At 37.4% G+C, this 24,870-nt stretch overlaps 1 protein-coding gene across 5 annotated transcripts in view; it reads right to left on the bottom strand.

The window, feature by feature from the left end:
- The window catches only part of ryk (receptor like tyrosine kinase), an 87,716-nt gene extending 62,846 nt beyond the window's left edge, over nucleotides 1-24,870 (bottom strand). For all 5 annotated transcript variants that reach the window (XM_028444770.1, XM_028444771.1, XM_028444772.1 and 2 more), the window contains exons 1-4: nucleotides 24,325-24,870; nucleotides 5,214-5,335; nucleotides 3,315-3,414; nucleotides 2,269-2,400 (exon numbers count right to left, since the gene is read on the bottom strand). In XM_028444770.1, coding sequence (XP_028300571.1) covers nucleotides 2,269-2,400; nucleotides 3,315-3,414; nucleotides 5,214-5,335; nucleotides 24,325-24,517 — 547 coding nt within the window. In that variant the 5' untranslated portion in view covers nucleotides 24,518-24,870. The remainder of the gene's footprint in view (nucleotides 1-2,268; nucleotides 2,401-3,314; nucleotides 3,415-5,213; nucleotides 5,336-24,324) is intronic.

Genomic DNA, 24,870 nt, shown 5'->3' with positions numbered 1-24,870 from the left:
CAAATAATAATAAATCATCATCTTTCTCCTTACAATGCTCTTGCAGACAAGGCTGTCCCTTGAGCCCGTTATTATTTGCCATTGCCATAGAACCTCTGGCTATTAGTATAAGAAACCACCCCTCCGTTGCTCCATTATTTTTAGGCAAGACTGACCATCGTATTTCACTTTATGCGGACAACATAATTTTGTTCCTCTCCCGCCCTGAATAATCCCTCCCTCCCCTACTTGAAGTTATTCATACTTTTGGTACATTATCTGGCTACACTATAAACTGGGATAAGAGTGAATTTATGCCCCTTACAGGAGACTTGAAACCAGAATTTCTTAAAAACCGGCCCTTTCGCATTGTCACAGAAAAAAATCAAGTACTTAGGAGTTGTTATCTCTAAAGACCCTAAACTAATTTATAAACTGAATTATTTGAACATGATGGAGAGTCTCAAATCCAACAATGAGGCCTGGAGACTGCTACCACTGTCTATGTTAGGTCGAGTTAAGGCAATCAAAATGATGGCACTCCCTAGATTTCTTTCTCTCTTGCAAAACGTACCTATATTTTTGCCCAAAGCCTTTTTTAAGTTACTAGATTCCTTGATCTTGCCTTTCGTGTGGGGTTTCAAGGCTCACCGTATTTCTAAAAAGCATATCACTAAGCCCAAATCTGCAGGTGGCCTTGGTCTGCCTGATTTTCGCTATTATTATTGGGTTGCAAACTGTAGAGCTCTGATGTATTGGAGTGATGCTTATCCAGGTAATGTCACCCCCTCAACCCCTTCATGGCTGGCAATCGAACATTATCTTTTGAAAACCTCCCTCCCCGCTCTTCTCTTCTCACAAACCAGATCACCTGCAACTGTTATAGACAATAACATCATAATCACAAACTCTTCACAAAATCACAAAATCATTTAAATGACCTGAAACTTCAGGTTCTACGCCTGTTTTCTGCAACCACGCCTTCGCTCCCTCCCTCACAGATAACACTTTCAGACTCTGGAGGAATAAAGGCATCACCACCATCGCAGACCTGTATATTAATAACACTTTTGCCACCTTTTTACAATTGAAAGAAAAATATACACTGCCAGATACACATTTCTGCCACTTTCTCCAGATGAGAGACTACATCCGCACAAATATTTCTAACTTTCAGTCAATGCCATCCCCGACAGAACTTCATAATCTTATGAACCAGAGTCCTGACTCGAAACAATTAGTCTCCAGATTTATAAATCTTTTCATAGAACATAACCCTGTTTCCACACAGTATCTAAAGGAAGGATGGGAAAAAGATCTCTACATGTCAGTTGGTCACGAGACCTGGGAAACCTACCTTAAAAACATTTATAGTTGTTCAATAAAGTCTAGACACCAACTTATTCAATTTAAAATACTTCACAGGCTTCATCACTCTTGCACCAAATTACACACCATTTACCCGTCTGTTTCTCCAACCTGTCCAAAGTGTAAATTAGCTGACGCACTCTGGGTCACCTATTCTGGTCTTGTCCTAAACTAAACAAGTTCTGGTCAGACATTTTTAACTGCTTCTCTGTTATATACGACTTTGTCATTACACCAGATCCTTCAACAACCATCTTTGGTAGAACCGAACACTTATTGAACTTGTCTTATTTACAACAAAAAACATTACAATACAACATGGTTGTGTCGAAGAGGAACATTCTGTCTCTCTGGAAGACTGGAGATATACCCTCCTTCAGGACCTGGCTACAGGAAATGACCAACTTGTTACACATGGAGAGGGTCAGAAATAGTGTCACTCTCAGCTCTTCAACCTTTGATAAAATGTGGCGACCATTCTTGTCTTACTTATCAAAGACAACCGAAAGTTTTATTTTGCTTAAATAACTTTGTGCAAATAGTTGTCCACCTTTCTTTTATGTATACTGCAGAAACCTTGTACTTGTGCTGTCCTGGGCTAATGAGACATACCGTGATCTTTTAACAGTTAGTGATGATTCCTTAAAAATGTGACTTACTGTATTGTAAGACATTCTATAAGAGCATGTCTTTGTTATTGTTTTGTTTTATTTTTGCCCTGCCCTATGTTTCTTATTTCTCTATTTCCTCTTTGTGTTAGGGCTTTTGTTTTGTTTTTTTTGTTTTTTTTTTTTTTCTTTCTTGTCAATGTACTGTATGTTTATAAAATTGAAAATGTATAAATAAAATATAAAAAAAAAAAAAAGTAGAGGACATGATGGAACAAAAGACAGCACGACTGTCCTATTGTGGGAGACTTACTTTTGTAACACATTTTCCTCCTCTTGAAGTTGAGCACTGTGTAGTTGTTGGCATCAATGGTCAGATTGAGCTGCATTATTAGAAATGCTTCTTCATCAACTTTGCCCGAGCACAACATGTCTACTCTGAAAACTGCAGAGAAAACACACACACACACACACACACACACACACACACGTACGTTTAGGGAGGAAGTAGTGCTGTGCCATATGGAGAAAATGTTATATCCTGATAACGATATATATCCCGAGTAGTATTTCTTCCTTAAAATTACATGAAATGAATGGAAAATTGCTATTAATTACATATTTTATTATATAAAAAAAATAGTTTCTATAAAAAAAAAAAATTGGCGACTTGACCTTTTGCTATTTCTCAGAACCTTTAGGATTTCGTGACCAAATGCTGCAATTATTACAACCTAAAACGCCTGATTTTTTTCAAATATTGTGTCAAAATTTGTGATTAAAGCTACTTATTTTTTTTAAATAAGGCTTCATTATTTTCTATAACTTTCCATAGACTGGTAAATAAAAAAAAACATGATTGCTTTTTACTTCTTTCAAATCAATGCAGAAAACAGCAGATTCACAACAATTTACCAAGATATAAATAATTTCCCAAAACAAATGGTATTTCTCCTTTAATAATCTTCTCAATGAAGGAACATTCGTGACCTTTGCTATATACAGTATACTGTTGTCACATGTTCTGATTTGTACGTTTGTATGTGGAAATGCCACCAGGGGGTGCAAAAACCAACAATAATGGCCACTGTTATCCTTTTAAACCATACCTGTAGTGAAAACCGCACCTGTAGTGAAAACCGTACCTGTAGTGAATTTTACTCCTTCAAAGATCATATATGATAGTAAAGGTTTGGTTAGGTTCTATTCTTTAAAAGTGCTCCATAGATGATAATATCCATGTATTATCATGTGATTTGTTGTGTAGCCAAATCAGATCCTGTTGCCTGTGTAAACATTTTATTTTGAAAGTCCTACAAGCCAAAGCTCAGTATAAAGATAGACAAAGATTGTACAGACCAGAGGGAGAACGGGGCACCTCCCCCTGCGTAGAGATGTTGCTCCATGGTTGGTTTAGTGCTGCAGAGTTCTCCATTTGAAACGCAAGCTGGTAGTTAACCTTTAAAAAAATAACACACACAGACACACAAAAACCATTTATATCAGTGGAATTGTACAGACGTATAATCAGTTCAAATGTAAGATTTTAATCATAAATGTGATTTAGGAGAGTACAGTCGTGGTGTGAATAAATATGTCAATAACACGTGTATTAAATGTCAACATTTAAAATACTTTTCAGAAAGCAAAACTCCATCTTACTCGTATGAAATGTAAATTTCTAACAAAATTGTTGTGAGGGAAAAAGCTGCGTGGCTAATGAGTAAATAGGCTGTAAATGTGGGGGTCCAGTCTTAATTTCTGGTGAAGCTGTTGCCGTGGACAAAATTTTAAACTAAAACCATGTATTCATAACTTAACCAAGAGAAAACAACGCAATAGATCAGACATTAGCGACTGACATTCTGTTGGCCACATGCAGCCTTAAGTCTAATTTAGAGGAACCCCCCAAAGTAAACGCACAAAATGATCCCAGAACACACAAAATGACAACAAAAATACACAAGACTACAAATATACACAAAAATAACAAAAGAAAATTACAAAATGGCTACAAATACACACCAAAAAGAAAGAAAACAAAAACACATAAAATGGGAGAAAAATACAAAAAAAATAACAAAAACTGAAGACTACAAATATAATGGAAAAAAACTGAAAAATGTACAAAATGGCTACAAAAACACAAAAATGATAAATACACAAAACTTAAGGAAAAATATACAAAACTACAAACATACAAAAAAATAACTGAAAAATTTACAAAATGGCTACAAACACCAAAAGAAGAGGAAAGGACTAGAAAAATACACAAAATGACTCCAAGCACACACCAAAGGGACAAAACTAGATATGAAAATCAATCTACAAACAACAAAAAAATGAGAAAACTATACAAAACACTTCAAAAATACATAATAACAAAAATAAACAAAAAGACATTAAAAATCAACAAAATGATAAAGAAAAACACAGACAAACTCTTTGTAGTTTCCTGGGTTAATGTTCCGATTGGTCATTATGCGTAATTCCATTTAGACATTACCATATGACCGCTGATCCGTACCACAGAATAGGGCTGCTCGTTTATAGAAAATATAATCACGATTATTTTTGTCATAATTGAAATCACGATTATTTTTGTCATAATTGAAATCACGATTATTTTTGTCATAATTGAAATCACGATTATTCAAACAATTATTTCTTAACCAAAAAGTTACTTATTTTTTGTTCAAAAAAAAACATTAAATATATTCTTTAAACGTAAATACAAATTCTTAAACACTAAAATCAAGGATGTTCACTTTTGCACAAAACAAAACAATTGTTGCAAATGACGTGTCTTTGTTCTAGATGTTCATCATCAAACCCAAAGTGTTCCCGTAGAACAGAATTTGACTTGCCACTTGTTTACCAAGTGTTTTTGCTGCGTTTCTCCTGCCATGTTTCAGACCATTAGCAACAACTTTCCTCATGTTGGCCTGCAGGCTAGCTTTAGCTTTGAGAGGGGCGGGGCGGAGGGGAGGAGCTTGCACGTGCGTGGATTAAACAACTCAAAGTTAGTATTAATAACATGTGTGCCAAGCTTCATTATTTGTAGATGTCCAAAATAGTGGGTTTGTTTTATTCAGCGAATAAAACATATGTTAAAAAAATAATATTTTTTTTTCTTCTTGATTATGTTATTTTTGTAATCATTGGGTGTAATAATCAAAATCGAAATTGAATTTCGATTAATTGAGCAGCCCTACCACAGAATAATGATAAAGTAACGCCTGCTATATTACAGTATACCTTTGTCTTGGAGTACCATGTGAAGTAAAGGCTGTTGGTCTCAGTGGGAACTGGCATGTTGAAAGTGAGAGCGTAGTGGTTCACCACGTCATCCCGTACGTAGTACAGCTCTGCATCTAGACCTGTGTAGGGACATAAAACACAATCAATCTCTGAATGGCCACGTTTACATGGGAGCTTTAATTCCTCTTTAAAGTGGAATAAAAGTCAATTCCTCTTTAACCTCACCTTGTAAACACATAATTCCTAATACTAATTTAATTCCGAATTAAAGTTAATTCAGAATTAGGTGGCTGGTTAATTCCATTTTTAATTCCGAATTAGATAAATCCTCTTTCTTGTAAACACTTCACTTGGTTAATTCAGCTTTAAGTTAATTTGCATCATTTGTGCATGCGCGACTTGCGGCGATGACGCGCTGGTGACGACATAATCCAAGATGACGGCGGCCCAGACCCCAGCCTAGATTATTTAGGAAGAGCCTTAAAAGACATGGATATCATGAAAAGGATGGACGTAGGCATAAACATGCGGACTTTCACACGGACTTATTAAACACACACGGACCTCGGTAAATGGAACAGGCTTCACTGGCCGGCTGGCACTAGGACCCTAGAAGTTTATCATTTTACCAGTTGTTAGACCTACTGTCCTTACCAGGGAGCACATATTTATTCCTGGTGACTGTTTTCCAGAGGTTTACTGGGCTTTTTTTACCGGTGATTAGATCCCATCTCCTTCTGCTCCGCAGTCCAAGCTGAAACCGTGTGTTATTTTCGAGCTGCTGCTTCAAAACTACAATCAAAATAAAGGTGAAAACAGTTCTCATGTGTGGTGTTCTGTGTTTTATAGCCGACAATAAAAGGTTTGTTGTGTGTTTTTCCTGATAGACGTGATACGTCACGTTCTCCTTCGCCCAATCAGAGCCTTCCCAACACCAGACCAAAAGCGGAATAAACCTGTTTTCCATGTAAACCTCGTTGGGGAATTACCATTTCCATGTAAACACGAAGCAGAACACTTTAATTCTGAATGATTTAATTTGGAATAAATAATTCCGAATTAAAAACCATCATGTAACCATGGCCACTATCAAAGATATACTTAAATGACTGACACTCCATGTTTGTGTGTGTTGTGTTTGTGTGTGTGAAGGAACGTGGATCTCCGCGATGAAAGCCCTGAACTAACCACATCTGTTCTCACTTAAAGATCCAAGTACCAACATCTCTAAACATTCAAGTGAGACAAAAACCAAAACTCACATCACACTAAAAGTGTCTTTATTCAATGTGAAGCTTACAGGACGATGCAGCACATCAACACGGAATCCTTACACTACAGTTCATTTATTACACAGGAGGAAAACCAGTCGTGGACCCCTGGAGCAGTGCTACCAGTCCTTCAAAGTGTTTCCCAGTGTGAGGCTCCATCTGTCTGTCTGTCTGTACCAGTCCATGGATATCCAGTTTAAAGAGAGGTGAAGAATGTACCAGGCTCCATCAATGCCCTGGGGCAGCTCTGTGATACGCACTCAATTTAAAACAGACATTTTCTAACCCAGAGCCACACTGACATGTACCTACTACAGTAGCAGTACTACCATCAAGACCAAAAAGAAACAGCTAAATCTAAGAGAGGGAAGGGAGGGAACCGGACAAAGGTCGTGTTGTAAATGTCATACTAACGTATCATACTACTCATACTCTAAATGAGTATGTAGTGTGTTCACATTAGATTGAGTATATGAGAAATACTCAGATGTATACTTTATGGGGACATTTTTAAAGTTTGCACGGTGGGCACACAAGTCATAATCAACAGTCCCATGATGCATTGCAAGCGGAATGCAAAATGGTCCTTGGACCAGCTTCAAGCTAAAAATCAAACATCCCCTTTTCAAAATAAAAGCATTTCTTCTTGTCTTCTATTAGTTTTTAACCCTTTTATAAATAGGGCTCATTTCGAAGCTGTGGTGTGTGAATGAAATGTGTCTACGTGAGTTTTATAGATCAAATGAGCACATGTTGATATTCTACTTGGACACTTATAGCCTCAGTGTGATTCAGGTTTTTGTCGTTGTAGGTTCCAAATGCATCTTGGGAAACTTGAAAGTATACTTCAGTGAGAACGCTCATCATCCTAATCATACTACAGTATATACAGTAGACAGTATATACTCATTGAGTTTTTAGTGTACAGTACGTTCATTCAAAGTTATTGGGTGACCTTGACTCACAGAAACAATTTAAAAAAATAAGCAGCAGATTTAAAAAAGCTGATTTGATCTGATCTTGGTGCCTGCTGAATAAAAAACAAATCAGTCAACATGAACTTTGTCTGATTTTAAAGGAATTGGTCTCATAATCACAAAATGACATTTTCCTTTTCTATGTTGTAAAAATAACTAATGTTAAGAAACAAATGACTTAAACCAAAAAAAAAAGACACAGAAACACAAAACAAATAATCTGTGAACACAGGGGGTGACAGTTTCAACTCTGAGGTTTGGTAGTAGACAATGAAGCAGAGAAGAAGAGCTCTCCTAAGGGACCTTTACTCTCCCTTAAACAGTGTGCCACTGATGCTCTGATAGCTGAAGTAGAGAGTAAATCAAGAACTATTGAAGACACACAAACCCTTTGGGTGGGGGTCCTTCTATCCTCAGGGTTTGTGCGTCATCTGTCTGTGATTATTGATTCAATGATTATGGAACATTGGAGGCCCTACAACACACACTTACACAGCCTGAAAAGGGAAATGTAAAAACCATGGGTCCCAGAGGAGGTGAAAACCCATAATTTACTGTAATCACTTGTGTCTTATCCCAATTTGAATATTTCCAAGAAATTCCATCAGAATCTATCTTTTCTTTTTTTGTTTAAACCATTTGTTTTTTAGTTAGATTGTTCACAGACAAATAAATAAATCAATAAATAGAGGCAAAAACCTAACCTCCTTGGCAGAGGTAATGATTGCATATCAAACCAATGTTCAGCACCATCAGCAATAATTTGGAATTCATGTTTCTTGACACTTAATCTGGGCAATCACTTGAATAAATCTAATTTATTTCACCTGTTTTAAGTGATTAAAGCAAGTAATGCAAAGCCGCAGTGATAATTAGCTTTCTCAATCCCACCCTCACATGCCCCCTTCCACTCAGCAGTTAATAACCAAGTGAAGCAGGCAGACGTAAACAGCTAAAGTAGGCCTTTCCCACAGCACGCGTCACTTCAGCCGTTCGCTCAAAGTGCAGAAGGTCAGAACAGGAATGAAAGGCAAAGGCAACATGAGACTGTCAGTGTGAAAGGTGAGGGTGAGGAGTGAGTGGGAGGGTGAAGGCTGCCTCTGTGAAACAGGTAAGTCATATTTCATCAGTGTTTAGTCAGAGCATGTCAACAGTCTGATCACACTTTCCCTCTGTTTGGAAAGGCCAGCATCTCTCTGCTAACAGATCTGTTGGATGCTGATGGAAAGTAACAACATGGCTTCAAATTCCAGACTGATGACAGTGGTTTGGAGGGATTCTAGAATCTAGCCGGCAGGATACTTCTCTGTGTTGGTGTCAAGTCAGTGGGGAGCAACACATGGCTTTAGCATTAGTGGATATTTGTTTTATTGTATTTCTACATAAAGATTAGGGATGTAATGATTCACTCAACTCCCGATACGATTCGATTCACGATACTGGGTTCATGATACGATTCTCTCACGATTTATTTTATAAAATGGGACTGTAGAAAAATGATGACTGAAAAATATTCCCTTTTTTTGAAGGGGAAAAAACTATTAAAAAAAACTATACTGTTTTCTTTTTATTTTTCATTGTCAAAAGAATCCCTTGATAAACTATTCAAAACAATGCAATTTAACTAAAAATAAATCTTGAATGAAATAAATAAAGGAATAATACAAATGAAGAAGAAGCCTATTAATTTAAATTATGGTTCTATAGTAAACAATGCAAAACTGCATAATAGTTCTTTTTAAAAGTGCAACTGAAAATGTATATTGTGCCTTAACAATTGGACTTGAAAAAAAAAAAAAAAACAGTCATTTCACTGTATTTACGTCAGATATTTGTTTGGACCAGCAGAGGGTGCTGGTAACCCAGTGGTCGGTTGGCAAGCAGATATCTTGCAGTGAAGAAGAGATGCTATGCTAGCAGACAGAGCTAATAGAAAAACGTGACTTTTACAGATATTCACGTAATATTATAGATATTTTTTGGTGCTAAAGGGGTAAGGAATCATTTATGAACATGTTTAAAAGTAGAAGGCGGTCAGAAACAAAGTATTAGTAGAGTCCGCCCGCCGCCAACACTTCTGGATAAAAAAAGTACTGCGATTCAATTTTCACAGTATCAATGTGAATCGTAATACCTATGAATCGATTTTTAACTGCCTTACGATTCATCGTTACATCTCTAATAAAGATACAATTATCCTCTCGATATATGAACAAGATAGTAGTAACAGATTGGTTATTTGTGAAGCATGACCTATTGCCAGTAGGGGTAAAGTGAAAGCATCAGATCATAGAACTCGATCATAGAACTTTTAGCCTTCAAATATGTGTAATATGTCTTTATATGGGGTACTGTTGCATGTCATCCATGAAGTGTATGTACAATGTTTTGTTTCTTTTGAGTAATATCACTTGATCAAGCCTTTTCTAACATTCCACACGACAAAATAAGTAATAAAAGTATGTATGATTCGTGCTGATATCGGATCAATATTGGTATCGGCCGATATGCAAGGCTGCAATATCGGTATCATATCGGAAGTGAAAAAGATGTATCGGGACATCCCTAATTTGAAACATTTTTGTTACGTCTTAAAATTATATTTTAAAAAAATGACCTGTTATTTCAGCCACTGCTTTTGTTTTTTTTTTTTTATTTACAGAATAAAATAACAAAACAGGCTTCCAGCAGCCCACCCCACCCCAACCACCCCCCCATACATTCACACCCCAATCACAACCACAATCATCCACACATTACCAGTGTTTTAACAGAAAAATTTGGGGCGGCAGTAGCTCAGTCCGTAGAGACATGGGTTGGATTTTTAAGATCTTTGAGTTGAACTCATAAAAAATGGGAGCAAAAAGAAAAATTGTTGCATTTATATTTTTGTACAGTGTAGTATAATATCACTAGTTCTCACACATTAAAAACAACAAAGTGTTTCATATACAACAATGGGCAAAAGCATACAATAATGCAAAACAGCCTCATACCAACACAGCAGTTACAAAATGCAAAAAACCCAAAAGTTTGTACAAATATTGACATTTGTGTTCTATGTGTTCTAGCAGGGGATGGATGTGCAGTGAGGAGAACAAACTGTGGTCATGTCCAGGTGGTGAAAGTCCAACACAGACAAAACAAAGAGTTGCTTGTGCACACAGTCAACACAATACATCCAATAACTCCATCCCTGAGTGGCCAGGAGAAAAACACTCTCCATCCACTATTTCACTGGATCTGACTGAGATTCTTTGTGATAGAAACTTCCTGTCATGAAGCCTTAAAAATGGAAAGTAATGGCAAAGATGTGTTGATCCCACATTTTCTCCCTCTATCTTTTTCTTTTCAGTCATCTTTAATTTTTGTTTCAATACATTCTGCGGACTACAAGAAAAATCTGCAGTCCGCTTTACCTCAAACTTCCTCTCCAGTCTTTAATTTATTTGCAACAGACATCAGTACTTCCACGTATAGTTGATACATACTGTATATACTGTAAAATATATATAAGGTACTGACAACAACCAACCAATAAATGACAAATATCAGTCCTTGCAAGAACCCTTACTTCAAAACTCCTTCATTTTTTGATATATTTTTGTGTATTTTAGGGAAGACATGGGGGATTAATTGATGAGAAATTGCTTTTAACAATAAGTGATTAAAAATGACATCATGTGACGCAGACATGGGAAAATAGCAAGCTCCTGAAAATATTGTAGAGAATCATTAAATTTGTGTATTTGAAAGGACTAAGTTATCTAAAACTGAAATAGTATTTCTAATAGAGCACGCAGCCTGAGGAAGATAATTACTAAGAACTCCTGATGTGGCTGAAAGGGTTAAAAAATAAAAAAAATAAAAAAATAAAAATATAAAAAACTTAGGGTATTATAATGTTTTACCAATAAACAAAATATGTGCACCTTTAAAAAAAAAAAAACACACACACACATTAAAAGGACTTTTTCCAACAATTTTATACCTTGGGACATAAACTATGGAGAGCCACCACTTTGGCCAGGATATGACGGATTTGTTGATCGATCGATTTCAGACATAACTTTGGCTTGGTGCCCATTAGCTTATCCCATTAGCTTTTTCAGACAATTTTGTCTGAACTGAAACGTTTTAAGTGTGTATCCTGAACCAATATTATGGAGCCAACGTCTGGATAACTCTGACTTAGTGTCGTTATTTGGCTCAGAGACTCAAAATAAATGTTTCTGTGGGTTTTTCTCTTGTTGTTATAGCAACCATTAGCTTTACACTCCACCAATGTTCAGAAAAATGGGGGCAGCAAAATGCTTCTGCTGTATCTAGTCTACTAGAACAACAACAACAACAATGGAGGGTAGAGAGAGTCAGCATGTGAAACTGAAGGGAAAAACAGCATCCTAGCCCCTGCTGGCGAAACATTTTTCAATTTCAATATTGCAAGATCACATTGCGCGAGATATCGTCCCACCCTGGTAACAAAGTTGTATTTAATTATTAACTTTAGACATGTCTCATCTGAAGTACATTCATGTGATGTGTGTAAATGAAAAATGTATTTCATTAAGTTGATTACTAAAATAGTCAATGATTGCTGCTTACTAATGAGCAATTCTAGACCGGCTCAAACTTGATGTACAGTATAAGGATCCATTTTTGAGGGCGACCACATTTCACTAACATGATTAAAGGCAAAGAAAAACTTTAGTGTCTCATCTCAATGAAAAACCACTTCTGGGAGAGTTTGTTTTTGACTGTCGACAACATAAAAGAAGAATAGACATCAAAGAATAGAGTAAAACTCAAAGAACAGGAACTATGAAATGAATGTAGGCTCTACTTAACCTCTTGATCCAAGACTTCAACTAACCACTTACACTCCATGTGCAACAAGAGTGTAAGTGGATGTAAAAAAAAAAAAAAAGAGAAAAAAAGCTTCTGTGGAAGCATCTTTCATCGAGGGAAAAAAAATAATAATTTAATTACAGTTTGTGTGGTTTTCTTTGAGTGGCTTCAAAGCGACCATACATCAGCTCCCTTCTCTTATTCCTCAGAGCAGCCTGAGGGCGAGCAGCAACCATGAAGGCAGCGAGACTGTCTGCTGCTGTCCCTTGTGCATTGATGGGTATTTGTTGTTTATAGGAGTGCCAGTGTTTACTTGACAAACATCCAAAGGTTTACTGGGAAAACGATTAGCTGTTTGTGGTGAGGTGATTCCATGAGCAGGTGACTAAAGGGTCATTTATGGTGTGTTTCCACTGGCGGCATCGGCTCTACTCTCTTTTTGCACAATTCCACTGGGAAAAAGTACCTCCTCCATGGTACCTGGTGCTGCTTTTTTAATACCTCCATCGTTGAGGTTCCAAAGAAAGAAGCCCTGGTCTGAACATGTGACGTAGGCTCAAAGCAGACACTGATTGTGTGAGAATCATTACAGCGTAGAGTCATCAACTCACTTACAGAGGAAGCAGTGTCAGGTTGGTGCTAAATGGAAACGCTCCGGAAAAACAGTATTGGGTCCCCAAAGTGAGGAGTCCAGAGCCGTGTAGAGCCGATACCGCCAATGGAAACGCGCCATTAGAAGGACTTGCACATACACTCTCACTGAGCTATTTTTGGAATGACATGGGTTAATTATGAGTACACAAGGCTTTAGAAAGCATGGCTGTGTGTGTACAAAATTTTTTCTCTGAGTTTTAGGGCATTTCCTGAAACACCTACATTATAAAAGCTGCGAGTGAATGTTCAAATTTCATCACTGAACTTTAAAGGTTTAATAAAACACTAACCACGCAGGCTTGTGACTCTTATGAAGAAGAGGCTTGTGAATAGGTTGATGCTTTACAGAATCTCCTGCGAGTTCAGCCTCTTGGACACAAAAGATTTGAATCCAGGGGCTTTCCTATTCATCCCAAAGATCCTTGAAAAGTGGCATGAAGGAAATGAATGCTGCTGCCAATCATCCTTCACTGCTCACAGGCTCCTTTTTAAGGCCTTTCAGCTCTGTGGAGGAAGGGAGTAGAGTAGAGGAGAAGCCATTTCCATCACTGGTCCCCAAACTTTTGTGCACCATGAACTACTTTGTTAATTGCTAAGTTCTTTGCAGACCAGGGGGTGGGGGTGGTTGGTGGTTTGGGACCACTGGCTTATATTAGGGTGCTTTCACACCGGTTTAGTCCTGGACTCGATCAGAATGGGCAAAGGATATTTGATAATTTTATCACCTTGGTTTGGCTCAACTTGCGATCAGAGAACAACTTTTGATCCGCTTTAAACAGCCTCTGGTGCAGTTCCATGAGCTAACCAGTTTAGGGCGCTGTTACTGGAGTAGAGACGAGGCTTTACATGATCAGGATTTCTTGGCCAATCACCGATCATTGAGTTTAACACAAAGATCACTGATCCGATCATATGAGAAGGGATGGGTACCCAAATTTGGTACTTTTTTTAACTACCTGGTACCGATTTACGTAAAAACAAACGGTAAAAGTATTACCTCTTTGGCAGAGGTAATTACAACAACAATCAGGGAACTCGTTCACTGACTGAAAATCAACTTGTGAACATCTGAAACCAAGGACGGAGGTCTGGAGAAGAAGCTGATCTGGGAGCTGAGGAGAGGATTGGTCATATGCAAAAACAATCAGAGGTGCTGCTCAGCGACAGGAAGAAAAAGTCCAGCTCAGATGATGCATGACATTTTCCAGTCCTGATCAAACTCCTGGGAGTCTGTTTGGTAAAGTCCAGAGAAGAAAAACATTCTCTGTCCATCCACAGGCTTATATAGGTACAGTATATTTCACCAACTCACAATGACCACCTGCTTTTACAACTAGACAATTTAGGAGACAAGAATGAAGGCAGGACAGCAAAAAGACTCAAGTAGGAAAAGTACACCACCAAAAGCGCAAAAAATAGATTTCATTAGAAATGCATTGGCATTAGAAAAAGTGTCAAGTGATCAAAGAAATCTTAAAGACTATTTATCTTCAACATTGAACTGCCTAATTACTAATGTTTTTAAAACACCGCTCTCTCAACTGACTGTGGTCTCTAAAGATGCTTTCACAATAATTCAAATAATTTCAAATAATTACTCAATTACTTAAAATCTAAAATTCGGGGCAGGAGCCAAGAAATAATTGCAGAAAAATTGAATGCGGTCCTGAATTATTACAGATTTATTTTAAAAAGACAGAATAAACACATTAACTTGCACATTAAGCAGACCCTCCAGGAATTTTTGATGTTACGATTGCAACTATGAATGCAAATTCAGCCAATCCCTCCAAATTATGCCCTGCAATTCTGTCGAATCACCGCAAATTTCCGTAATTTTAACCAGTCCAACTAAAGATTCCGGTCGATTCGGCCGCACAATGTGGCTGAAGTCTGTCCGCTTTGTGGAAGCCATACCAACTTCCAAAGCCGGCAGCCACCGGGAGTCCCTTAAATTAGTACAGGAAAGGAAAAAATTATCTATTTTAGGATTTTTTGTTATTGTTTCAAAAACCAAACAAACTGACTATAAAATTCTCTGCACTGGAAAACTTTAAAATGTGATGGAAATTATCCATATCTTGTTAAATTATTGTGAATCTGAGCTCTTTTCTGTATTGTTGTGAAATAATTCAAAGGTAATCAGGTTTTTTGACAAATTGGTCAGTTTAGACAAATGTTGTAATTTTTTTTTTGTTTTTTAAAAATGTGGTTTTAAAAATTTTGGTTTCAGGGTTATTCATATTTTTTCTGTCAGAGCAACTTTTTCATTTTTTTTCTGTTTTATCAACTTTTTATTTGATGCGTTTACCGTCAAACTAAACGTCTCAAAACCATGCTAATTAATTAAGTTAAATCTTGTAAGTAAATTGTACTTTTTGATGATTCGGAAGACAAAACAGTACACTCAAATCTTGGAGATAGGGAGGGATGGAACACACTCACAAGATCTTGTACATCTTAGATTTAGCGCTATAATGGCCCTATTCTCCATAGTTACGCACATTAGGAAGTTACGCATATTTATCTTACGCCTATTTTCCCATCCATCGACCTGACACGCCCACAGTGCGTAAATAGGCAGAGCGTGCGTGAGGCTGTAAATTTGCTTAATTTAAAGCTGCAGTATGTAGAATCTGTGAGACTGGTATGGAAACCACCACGCACCCCCGCTCCCCTCCCTGTTTCGAACATGACTGTTCCCTGTTGTTCACCGGCATCCTCGCAAACACACGTCTGTTATCACTGGCCACCTTAAACCGCAGTTCTACTGGATGCATTCCGGTTCCGGGAACGGCTATATGCGTTTGTGCGTGCGTGAAAAGGTACCAGTGTATTTTATTACAGGTGTTTTTAAATCTAACGTGATGGTATGAGCTAATGATTCAATGGCTGCTCTGTTTGTATCATGAAGTAATTCAGTAATAAGAGGAAAAATCCACACTTCTCTAATTCTCCATGTTCAATTAAACAGTGATGTCTGAACATGTTAAGAGCTGAACAGTAATTTTGATGACTGATTCATTAATTGTTTATTTTGTTGCCATAGTTTTAAATCACTGGTAAGAAACTAAACCAACACAAACACTATTCTGGAATATATAATTTTAATTGTGTGGGAACAGATTCATTTAACCACCAATGTGCAGGTTAAATATGCATGTTTTATATGTGGCAAGAAATTAGCAATTAGCATGTGTTGATCACATGATCATGTGTTATCAAATGCAAATTACTTTTTGTAGCCTTTCAAATATATTAACTAAAAAAATGTTCTTTATAAAACATTGTGTTCATGTAAACTGAGATGTGTAAGAATTTGAAGATGTACAGTAAGATACGGTTTTATTTCTTGATGTCAATTTATTTTATTTTAGTTTCCATTTACATGATCAATATAAATCATATCAAATTAAATTGAACATTCTATATAATTCTAACTGTATATAATTTAATTCACTGTATTGTCTTCATTGAGAAGGTATTTTTGGCTCCAGGAGGACTTTAATCCAGGTGAGATGAGGTTAAATGGTTCCTTGTAGAGTAAAGGCTGCAGACCCCTGACCAGGGGAAGAGGGTTAGGAGACCCCACTATCAGAGCTGGACCCTCTGAATTTAATTCCATGGGGTGAAACAATGCAGATGCTAAGTTGTGTTACTGTTAACTTAATTCAAGTACAGCATTTCTGCAAAATAAAATAAAAAAACAGAATACATGTAACCAGTTGTTATGCTTTGCTGTTATTAAAAACATTGTTACGTCTTCTTTTAAAATTATATAAAATAAATGACCTGTTATTTCAGCCACTGCTTGTTGCAGAAAAACTTAATATTGACACAAACATTAAAACATTTTGCAAACATATCTCAAGTCATTGTCAATCTTTACTTCATACAATACTACGGTACGCCAGTTAAGTCAATTACTCATCAGCATGCGTGGCTATGCTGTACCCCCCCCCCCCCCCCGTTCAAAAAAGGGCTGCGACCAAATTCTGTGATGACCAACTGAAAAAGTTGGTCGCACCAATACCACCACTGTAAAAGTTAGTGTAGAGCCCTGGATCACAATGATTGTTGATCAATAATATTGCTTCTGCCTGTTGGAAGCTTTAAACTAATAACTACCGGTAGTTATGCAAAGGATGTTTTCAAATAAATATTAATGCATTGCACACAATATTATTGAAAGGATGTGTTGACCTTGTAGTAGGGATGTCATGATTCACTCAACTCCCGATACGATTCACGATACTGGGTTCACGATACGATTCTCTCACGATTTATTTTACAAAATGGGACTGTAGACAAATGACTGAAAAATATTCCTTTATTTTTTGGGGGGAAAAAAACTATAAAATACTGTACTAATTTCCTTTTATTTTTCATTGTCAAAAGAATCCATTGATAAACTATTCAAAACAATGCAATTTAACTAAAAATAAATCTTAGGAATAATACAAAGGAAGAACAAGCCTATTCATTTAAATGCTGGTTCTATAGTAAACAATGCAAAACTACATAATGGTTCTTTTTCTTTTTAAATGTGCAACTGAAAATGTATTTTGTGCCTTAACAATTGGACTTGGAAAAAAAAAATGGCATGCATATATTCTTGCAGTGAAGAAGAGATGCTATGTTAGCAGACAGAGCTAATAGAAAAACCTGACTTTTACAGATATTCACGTAATATTACAGATATTCTTTTGGTGCTAAAGGGGTAAGGAATCATTTATGAACATGTTTAAGAGTAGAAGGCGGCCAGAAAGAGAGTAGTAGCAGATTCCGCCCGCTCTCTACACTTCTGGACAAGAGAAGGATAAATAGATATAAAAAAGTACTGAGATTCAATTTTCAGAGCATCGATATGAACCGTGATACCTATGAATCGATTTTTAACTGCCTTACGATTAATCGTTACGTCCCTAACTACTACCTTTACCTTTTTTAATGAAATACAGCAAGAAAGTGTCAGACACTCCGTGAAGTCGCTGACGGTTAAAAAAAGAAGAAAAAACATCTCCGACAGGCAGAGACATAACGCGCCAAGCACCACGTCTGAACGAACCCACGTATACCACAACTGGTTAATAACTAAGTACAAAGTAAACCCAATTAAAAACAAACCTGAAGAAACCCTAAACGTTAACTGTGTTTACATGTTGTCTCTGTGTCTGAGAGACAGAGAGAGCTTGTGTGTGTGTGTGTAACGCTGTGAGGATTTTCTTTGAAAGTGTAAAAATGCCTTGAGGGCCACTAGTATCATGTTCTCCCTCTGCCATGTCTTCTTCACAACATAAGAAGCGCACATTGCACATTGTGCATGCGTAGGGAGACTGATAAACTATCTCACGAGTTTACTACACTGGTTATCGACCGCGGCGGTTACCATGGTAATTAAAACACACGGTAACCTTCACCGTTGGAAATTTTACCGTGGTTTACCGTGATACCGGTAACCGTTACATCCCTATGACCTTGTAGACTTTTTTGTGCTTATTGTGAACTGTTTTAGAAAAACCTTGTGTAAGAGACTACTTGATAAGGAAAAAAAAATCAGTGTAGTTGGCAAGGAAAATGGTCGGTTAGCAACATCCCTACTTTAAATACAACTAATTGTGCAGCTTAGTTTCTAACATGTAGAGTAAACACAAAGACTGTCCAGATAAAACCCAAAAGCAAACCTCATGTATTTTAGCATGTGCTGTATACACCTGCAAAGACTCCAGAACACATTAACACACTCCAGCTGTTGTGGCATCATGGAAGCTTCTGTCCACACATGCTTTAATCTAGACGTGCGTAGTTGTTGAACACAGATTTCTCTGTACAACCAGATGAGGTTTCAGTGAGTCAGTGGTTTGGCAGCAGAAGCATTGGAGCATGATGTAGAATCAGAGGAACCCAAAAGAACAGTCAGTTGACAAGCCAACACACCACTACACAGAGAAGTTGAAAATAAAAGAAAGCAGCAGCTTCACTGCTCCTGTTAAACACATTGTGCTCATCATCAGCGCTGTTTTCCACCAGCTGGAATATTTGACTCCTTCCTGAAAGTTTACTTTGCTCTAATGCAGGGGTTCTCAACCGTTGCCCCCAAATAAAGGTTCCAGAGAGCGGGGACCCCCACTGTACCTGAAGGTGGTTTAACACAGACATTAACATTGAACAATAGCATTTCTTTCTCTTTTGTTTGGTGTTTGTTCTTTTATTTAAAGTAATTATTGATGATTATCACTATTATCTTATCTTAGTTTTTACTAGAGTAATGTGTGCACTGGTAGTTAGTTATTATTTGGTTAAAGGTGTTTTACATAACTATGTACGTTTTCTTTCTTCTTGTTTGTTCTTTATTTGAAGTATTTCTTGAGCAGTTGCAACTCAAGTAATTTCTCACTGGTATTTCTGATTCTGAAATACCTCAGAATCTGAAAATCAACTTGTGAACATCTGAAACAATGACAGAAGTCTGGAAATGAAAGTGATCTGGGAGCTGAGGAGAAGATCGGTCATATTTAGTTTGCTTTGTGCTTCTTTATTTCTATTTCATGTCACCGTCACTATGAATGTGTGGATGATTGTGGTTGTGATTATGGTATGAACACTCCACTCGGCACGTTCTTCCACGTCGCCTGTCCCAGGTCCAATAAGCACGCCCCACATTCGCTCTGTCACTCTGCTGGTGCGCTCAGGGTATTATGGGAATTCTTGGCTAAATTGTGGGACAAATGGCCCATGGCCCTCGCTAATTTCCGACATGGGAATTTATTGTTTCTATTGTGGGATGACATTCTTACCGGTGAGAATGTTATTGACAATATATCGTAAACAATAACATATCACACATTCTTACTTAAAAGTGGAAAAAATGTGCAGAAAAGGCATTGAAATGTGTTGGAGAAATGGCAGAAATAGGAGAAATGTAGCAAAAATGCATAAAAGGAGCAAAAATGTGACAAAATATATTCCTAGTTTCATGAAGGCATCAGGCGTGGCGAGCCCCTCCCAGTGTCTCCTGACCCTAAATGTGCCCCTGACCCAAGGTTGATAACTTCTGCTCTGATGTATCAGCATTAATACATTAAGAGTAAGTGTGTACGTCAACAGCCTTCTAGTTAACAACCAAAACACTATCCATTTTTTTGTGCTTTCTAACATCACTAAAAACAAAAAAAAAGTGTCATATTTGAGCAACAGATGAAAACAGACATTTTTCAACCACTGGCTTCATATTTTGTGTAAAATTTGTTTTCAAATGTCAAAACAAATTGATATATGTTAGATAACATGTCAATTTTACAGATATTTAAAGATATTAGGCTATTATTATTATATTAGGACGACGTCCTAAACAAACCTTTCACTTTGACAGCTATCATCACAGCCATGTCACGTGGTAACAAGCAAACAGCTTCCCGTTAAAAACCTGGATACATCTGGTAATTTCAGTTCCTGCAAAAAGCAACGACAGACACATTTTGGCTCACCTGGAAGCAAAAAGTGCTGATGGTGCAATGAGATGTTGACAAGTTTACTTTGTGCAGGGTGTTGGTGAACATCCTGATACAGAGGCTTCTCTATAGAGACTAGACTAGCCCTTCATTACAGTCCACTGTCTGTTACTTATCATTGTTATTATTAAGGATGCAACGATTAGTCGACATTGTCGACAAAAATCAATAACAGAATTAGTCACCGACAAATGTATTTGTCGACAATTGTCTGTTACGTCATCGCCGTCTTCTTCAAGCTGTGGACGGAGCTGAACACTGTTTTTTTCATGAGGAGTGGCTCATCTCACCATCTACATATCTGTGCTCAGAGCCGTATGCACGTTATGGACGGGATTAGAAGGAGATAGATCTTCAGAAACATTCCCACTGGTAAGAACATGTCGCTGTTACCGGGAGCTCAGCGCTGTCTACGCCACTCACACACGTAGCTCTGCTTGTCACAGTCTACCTGAAGCTGTGACGAGCAGCGATACATCACGCTACTTAGTTCAGACCAGACACCCACCCAACAATGTGAACCTCAGTCAGATCCACCCAAAGTTCTCACAATCACAGTGACAGAGAGGAACCTGTTCAACATTTATCAACTGGAAAGAGGACTAAAGCTAAGCTAACCCACCAACACATAAGACTTGGCTAAGAGCTAATGCTAACCACCTAATGAAAGGAAGAGACTAGTAAAAAGTCCCTGTCTTACTGACATTAAACCACAAAGGACCACATATTTATGAATGGCCAGATTTAACAAAGATAAAAGCTAATATGTCACAACTCAGTCGTATTTCTAATAATAACTTGGTATGTAGAAGCTGTTTACAGAGGTTATTAAATTAACACAAAATTTAAATGTTTAGAAAATCCTTGAGTAACAGACGAGTCGATATTGAAACATCAGTGTAGCCGAATTTATTTTTAAGCACAATATTTCTGCCAAATTCACTTCAAAAAATACAATTACAAAAAACAAAATGTGATCAGTTCTTACCTGATTCATTGCATGTTTTGTTTAAATGATCTAGTATGTGGATTAAAGCTGCTGTGTATTCTATATTAGGGAAAGGCAACTTATCACAGCTGGGCCACAAAAATGTGTCTGCGTGATGTGAGGGCCACATAATCAACATTCATGTTGGCATTTAATAATAATAATGAGCAATCTGATTGTTAATATAGGAAAGAACAAAGAGTTTTTATAGTAATTTAGTGCGTTTTACTCTCATTCTGTTAATGTTTGTTGTTGTCTTGCTTATTGTGATGCATTTAGTGCATTTCTGCGGGGTATTCCAGAAAGCAGGTTATGGTCAAACTCTGAGTATGTTCGGGCTCAAATGAGGGAAACTGAGTATCCCATTCCTCAAGGCGAGGTATGTTCTTCTCTGAGTATGTCACCATGGAAACATTCTCAGGTATTATCTAAGAAACCATGGGCACTAACCATTTTATTTTATCCCTAACCCTAACCCAGGAAATACCCTAAACTGTTTTTTTTTCTGTACATGTATTTTCAAGGTGGAATATGCCGTGTCAAATGTGTTAAAATGAAAAAATACATATGTCAAAAGTGGGATTCGAACCCACGGCAGCGGAAGGAAGAATTTTTGAGTCAGACGCCTTAGACCACTCACCATCCTGACACGGTGAAAACATAGGCACATTGCGCTCATGTAGAAAAGGTCCAGAAAACATACCCATAGTCCCAGGGGCTATTGATTAGGAGTGTGACGATATATCGCAATATTTTTTTCTGCACGATCGATTATCGATATGCTCCCGCTAAGTATCAAATCTTTTTTAATTATTTATTTAATTTTTTTTTTCTCCAAAGCCTTTTCTGCTTTTTCACTAAAATGTACAGGTACGTCTTCACATACATTTTGTCACTGTTGAAGGAACCAATATATTGTTTACTGGAATATTTCACTATAATGATGTCACTGGTACGAAAGACCCTATTCTTTGTTTACACAAAGCACTATTAGAGATACTTATTCATTTACATTGGTATGTTGACACTTATTTACAGAAATGTTGCACTAAAATATTGTCACTGTTCATAGGACACTTTCAATTTATTGTCTTTCAGAGATATAAAATAAAAATTTTATTTTTTCACTTAATCTTTTTTTTTTCTTGTTATGTCAGATTATCGTAGATTGATTTCAGACCAATATATCGATAATAGCAGTATCGTTATATCATGAGATAATTGTTATCGTGAGCTTTGTATTGCGTATCGTATGGTACCCAGAGGTTCCCACCTCTATTATTGATACGTTTCTGTATCAATAGACACTTCCATTATTAAAATACATTTTATATCAAGCTTTCCTACATTTTACCATTTAAAAAAAATAATTAAATCTAAGGATACTGACATAAAAAAGGCTCATATGGCCACATCATAAATATTAATACCAACATTTTCATTGATTTGGAAGCCTAACAAGGTAATCAATAGTTAGGAAATGAATTAGATGATAGATATTTGTTTTTGTTTATTTTACAGCTGATTTAGGACTTGTTAGCAGAAGAGATGCTAACCAGAAGCTAATGCAAGAGGAAGGTTAACTTTTAGGCAGTGGCAGTCAGTACGTAATACGTTTCAATTGACTGGCAGTCTATCCGTAAGCAATGCCCCTCATTGGCCAGTTTAGATCACGTGATAGATGCACCACGTGACTTAGAGTTGTGTCAGTTTTATTTTAGCTCATTTATTTTTAGCTACCCGGCTAGCCCTTTTATTTTAGCCCAATTTTCAACCAATTTCAACAACTGAGGTATCAAACTTTTCAGAAAAGTCTGTACTTCTCTGCTATGTTCCAGTTTTTTTTTGTTTTTTTAAACTTTCAACTTTTTGAGTGCAACTTTTAGCTCCCATCCACTTACAGTGGAAATTTCAACCTTTTCAACTTTTAACCCCTTCAAACTATTCAACCTTTAACATGTTCAGCTACTACCTCCAACGCATTTCAATTCCTTTTAACTCTTCAACCAATTTCAACTTTAACATTTTTAATTTATTTCAACTTTTGCAACCTAACTGCTAATATTTAGCTATTGCACGGTTACTGCTATTTCTAAGTGAATGCTAACGCTAGGTCAGTACTAATGCTAGATGAATGCTAACACTAGGTTAGTGCTAATGCTAGACGAATGCTAACACTAGGCAAATGTGATTGCTAGGTAAATGTTAACATTACGCTAATGCCATTGCTATACTAATGCCATTACCAGGCTAATCTAATGCTAATGCTAGGCTAATGCTAACACTAGCCTAATTTTAACATTAAGCAAATGCTAAATTAATGTCAAAGCTAGACTAATGCTCATGCTAATGCTAGGTTAATGTTAACGTTAGGCTAATCTTAATGTTAGGCTAATGTTAATGCTATGCTAATGCTAGATTAATGCTAACACTAGGCTAATGCTAATGCTAAGCTAATACAGAGTCACGAGCCAGCACCTGCATCCTCACTTGCATTTTCTTTAGGAAATGCAAATATTCTAGTTGTAATTGTACTTTAGTAATTGAGAACGTAATTGCAATTGACTTTCTGAGAATAAAAATTCTTGTAATTGAATTGTAATTAGAAAAAATGCTGGTCACTGTAATCAAAATTGAATTGAAGATGTATAATTGAAGAGATAATTGTAAAGGACAAATGTAATTGACTGCAACCCTGACACACACATGGGTCAGAACTGTCTCAAAAGCAGAAATGTAAATAAATTGTTGAAAGTTTCCATCTGTGGTTAAATCAGAGCATTATTAGTGAATCCCTGAAGGATCCAGTAGGTTAAACACACACAGAGATAAAGTAAAGCAGACTTTAACTTTTCTTACCGATGAGTTTCTTCACCTCCTCCACACTCATGTAGATGTTGACACTGGGGTTGTGGTCCCGGGGGTCTCGGAGGAGGCCCGGGGGTCTGCCCGGGTCTGTGAGCCCAGTGATGCCCTCCAGCAGCAGCAGCAGGCGGGCGAGGAAGCCTCCGAGCCTCCGCTGGGACCCGGAGCGGAGCCTCCAGCCCGACATGGCCGCGGTGCTCCGGCTCGCTGTAGTTTTCTCTCTCCGCCGACCTTAGTCTCTCTCATCCGTAGCGGAAAGTAATCCCGACAGGCGACATTACTCGGTACTTTTTTAGGCCGCAGACCAAACTTTTCCTCCCCTTTTCCTTTCCGCTCCTGCTAGCTGGGACGGGCTAAGCTAACTGTCACACAAAGTTTAGTCACTTCTTATATTATCGGTGTCTTCGAGCTCCATGAAGCAAACACCGAGTTAAAGCTCCGTGAGCCACAGAAAGAGGCTTAAAGACGGGCTGTGGAAGGAGAAAGTATCGGATACATCCAGAGTCCAGCCTGAAGCTGCTTTTCTCCCACTGCGCCTAA

Source organism: Gouania willdenowi, chromosome 4 (assembly GCF_900634775.1).
Source record: "Gouania willdenowi chromosome 4, fGouWil2.1, whole genome shotgun sequence".
Lineage (NCBI taxonomy): Eukaryota > Metazoa > Chordata > Actinopteri > Blenniiformes > Gobiesocidae > Gouania > Gouania willdenowi.
The sequence above is the reverse complement of the archived record's forward strand: the minus strand, read 5'-3'. Positions and strand labels throughout refer to the sequence as shown.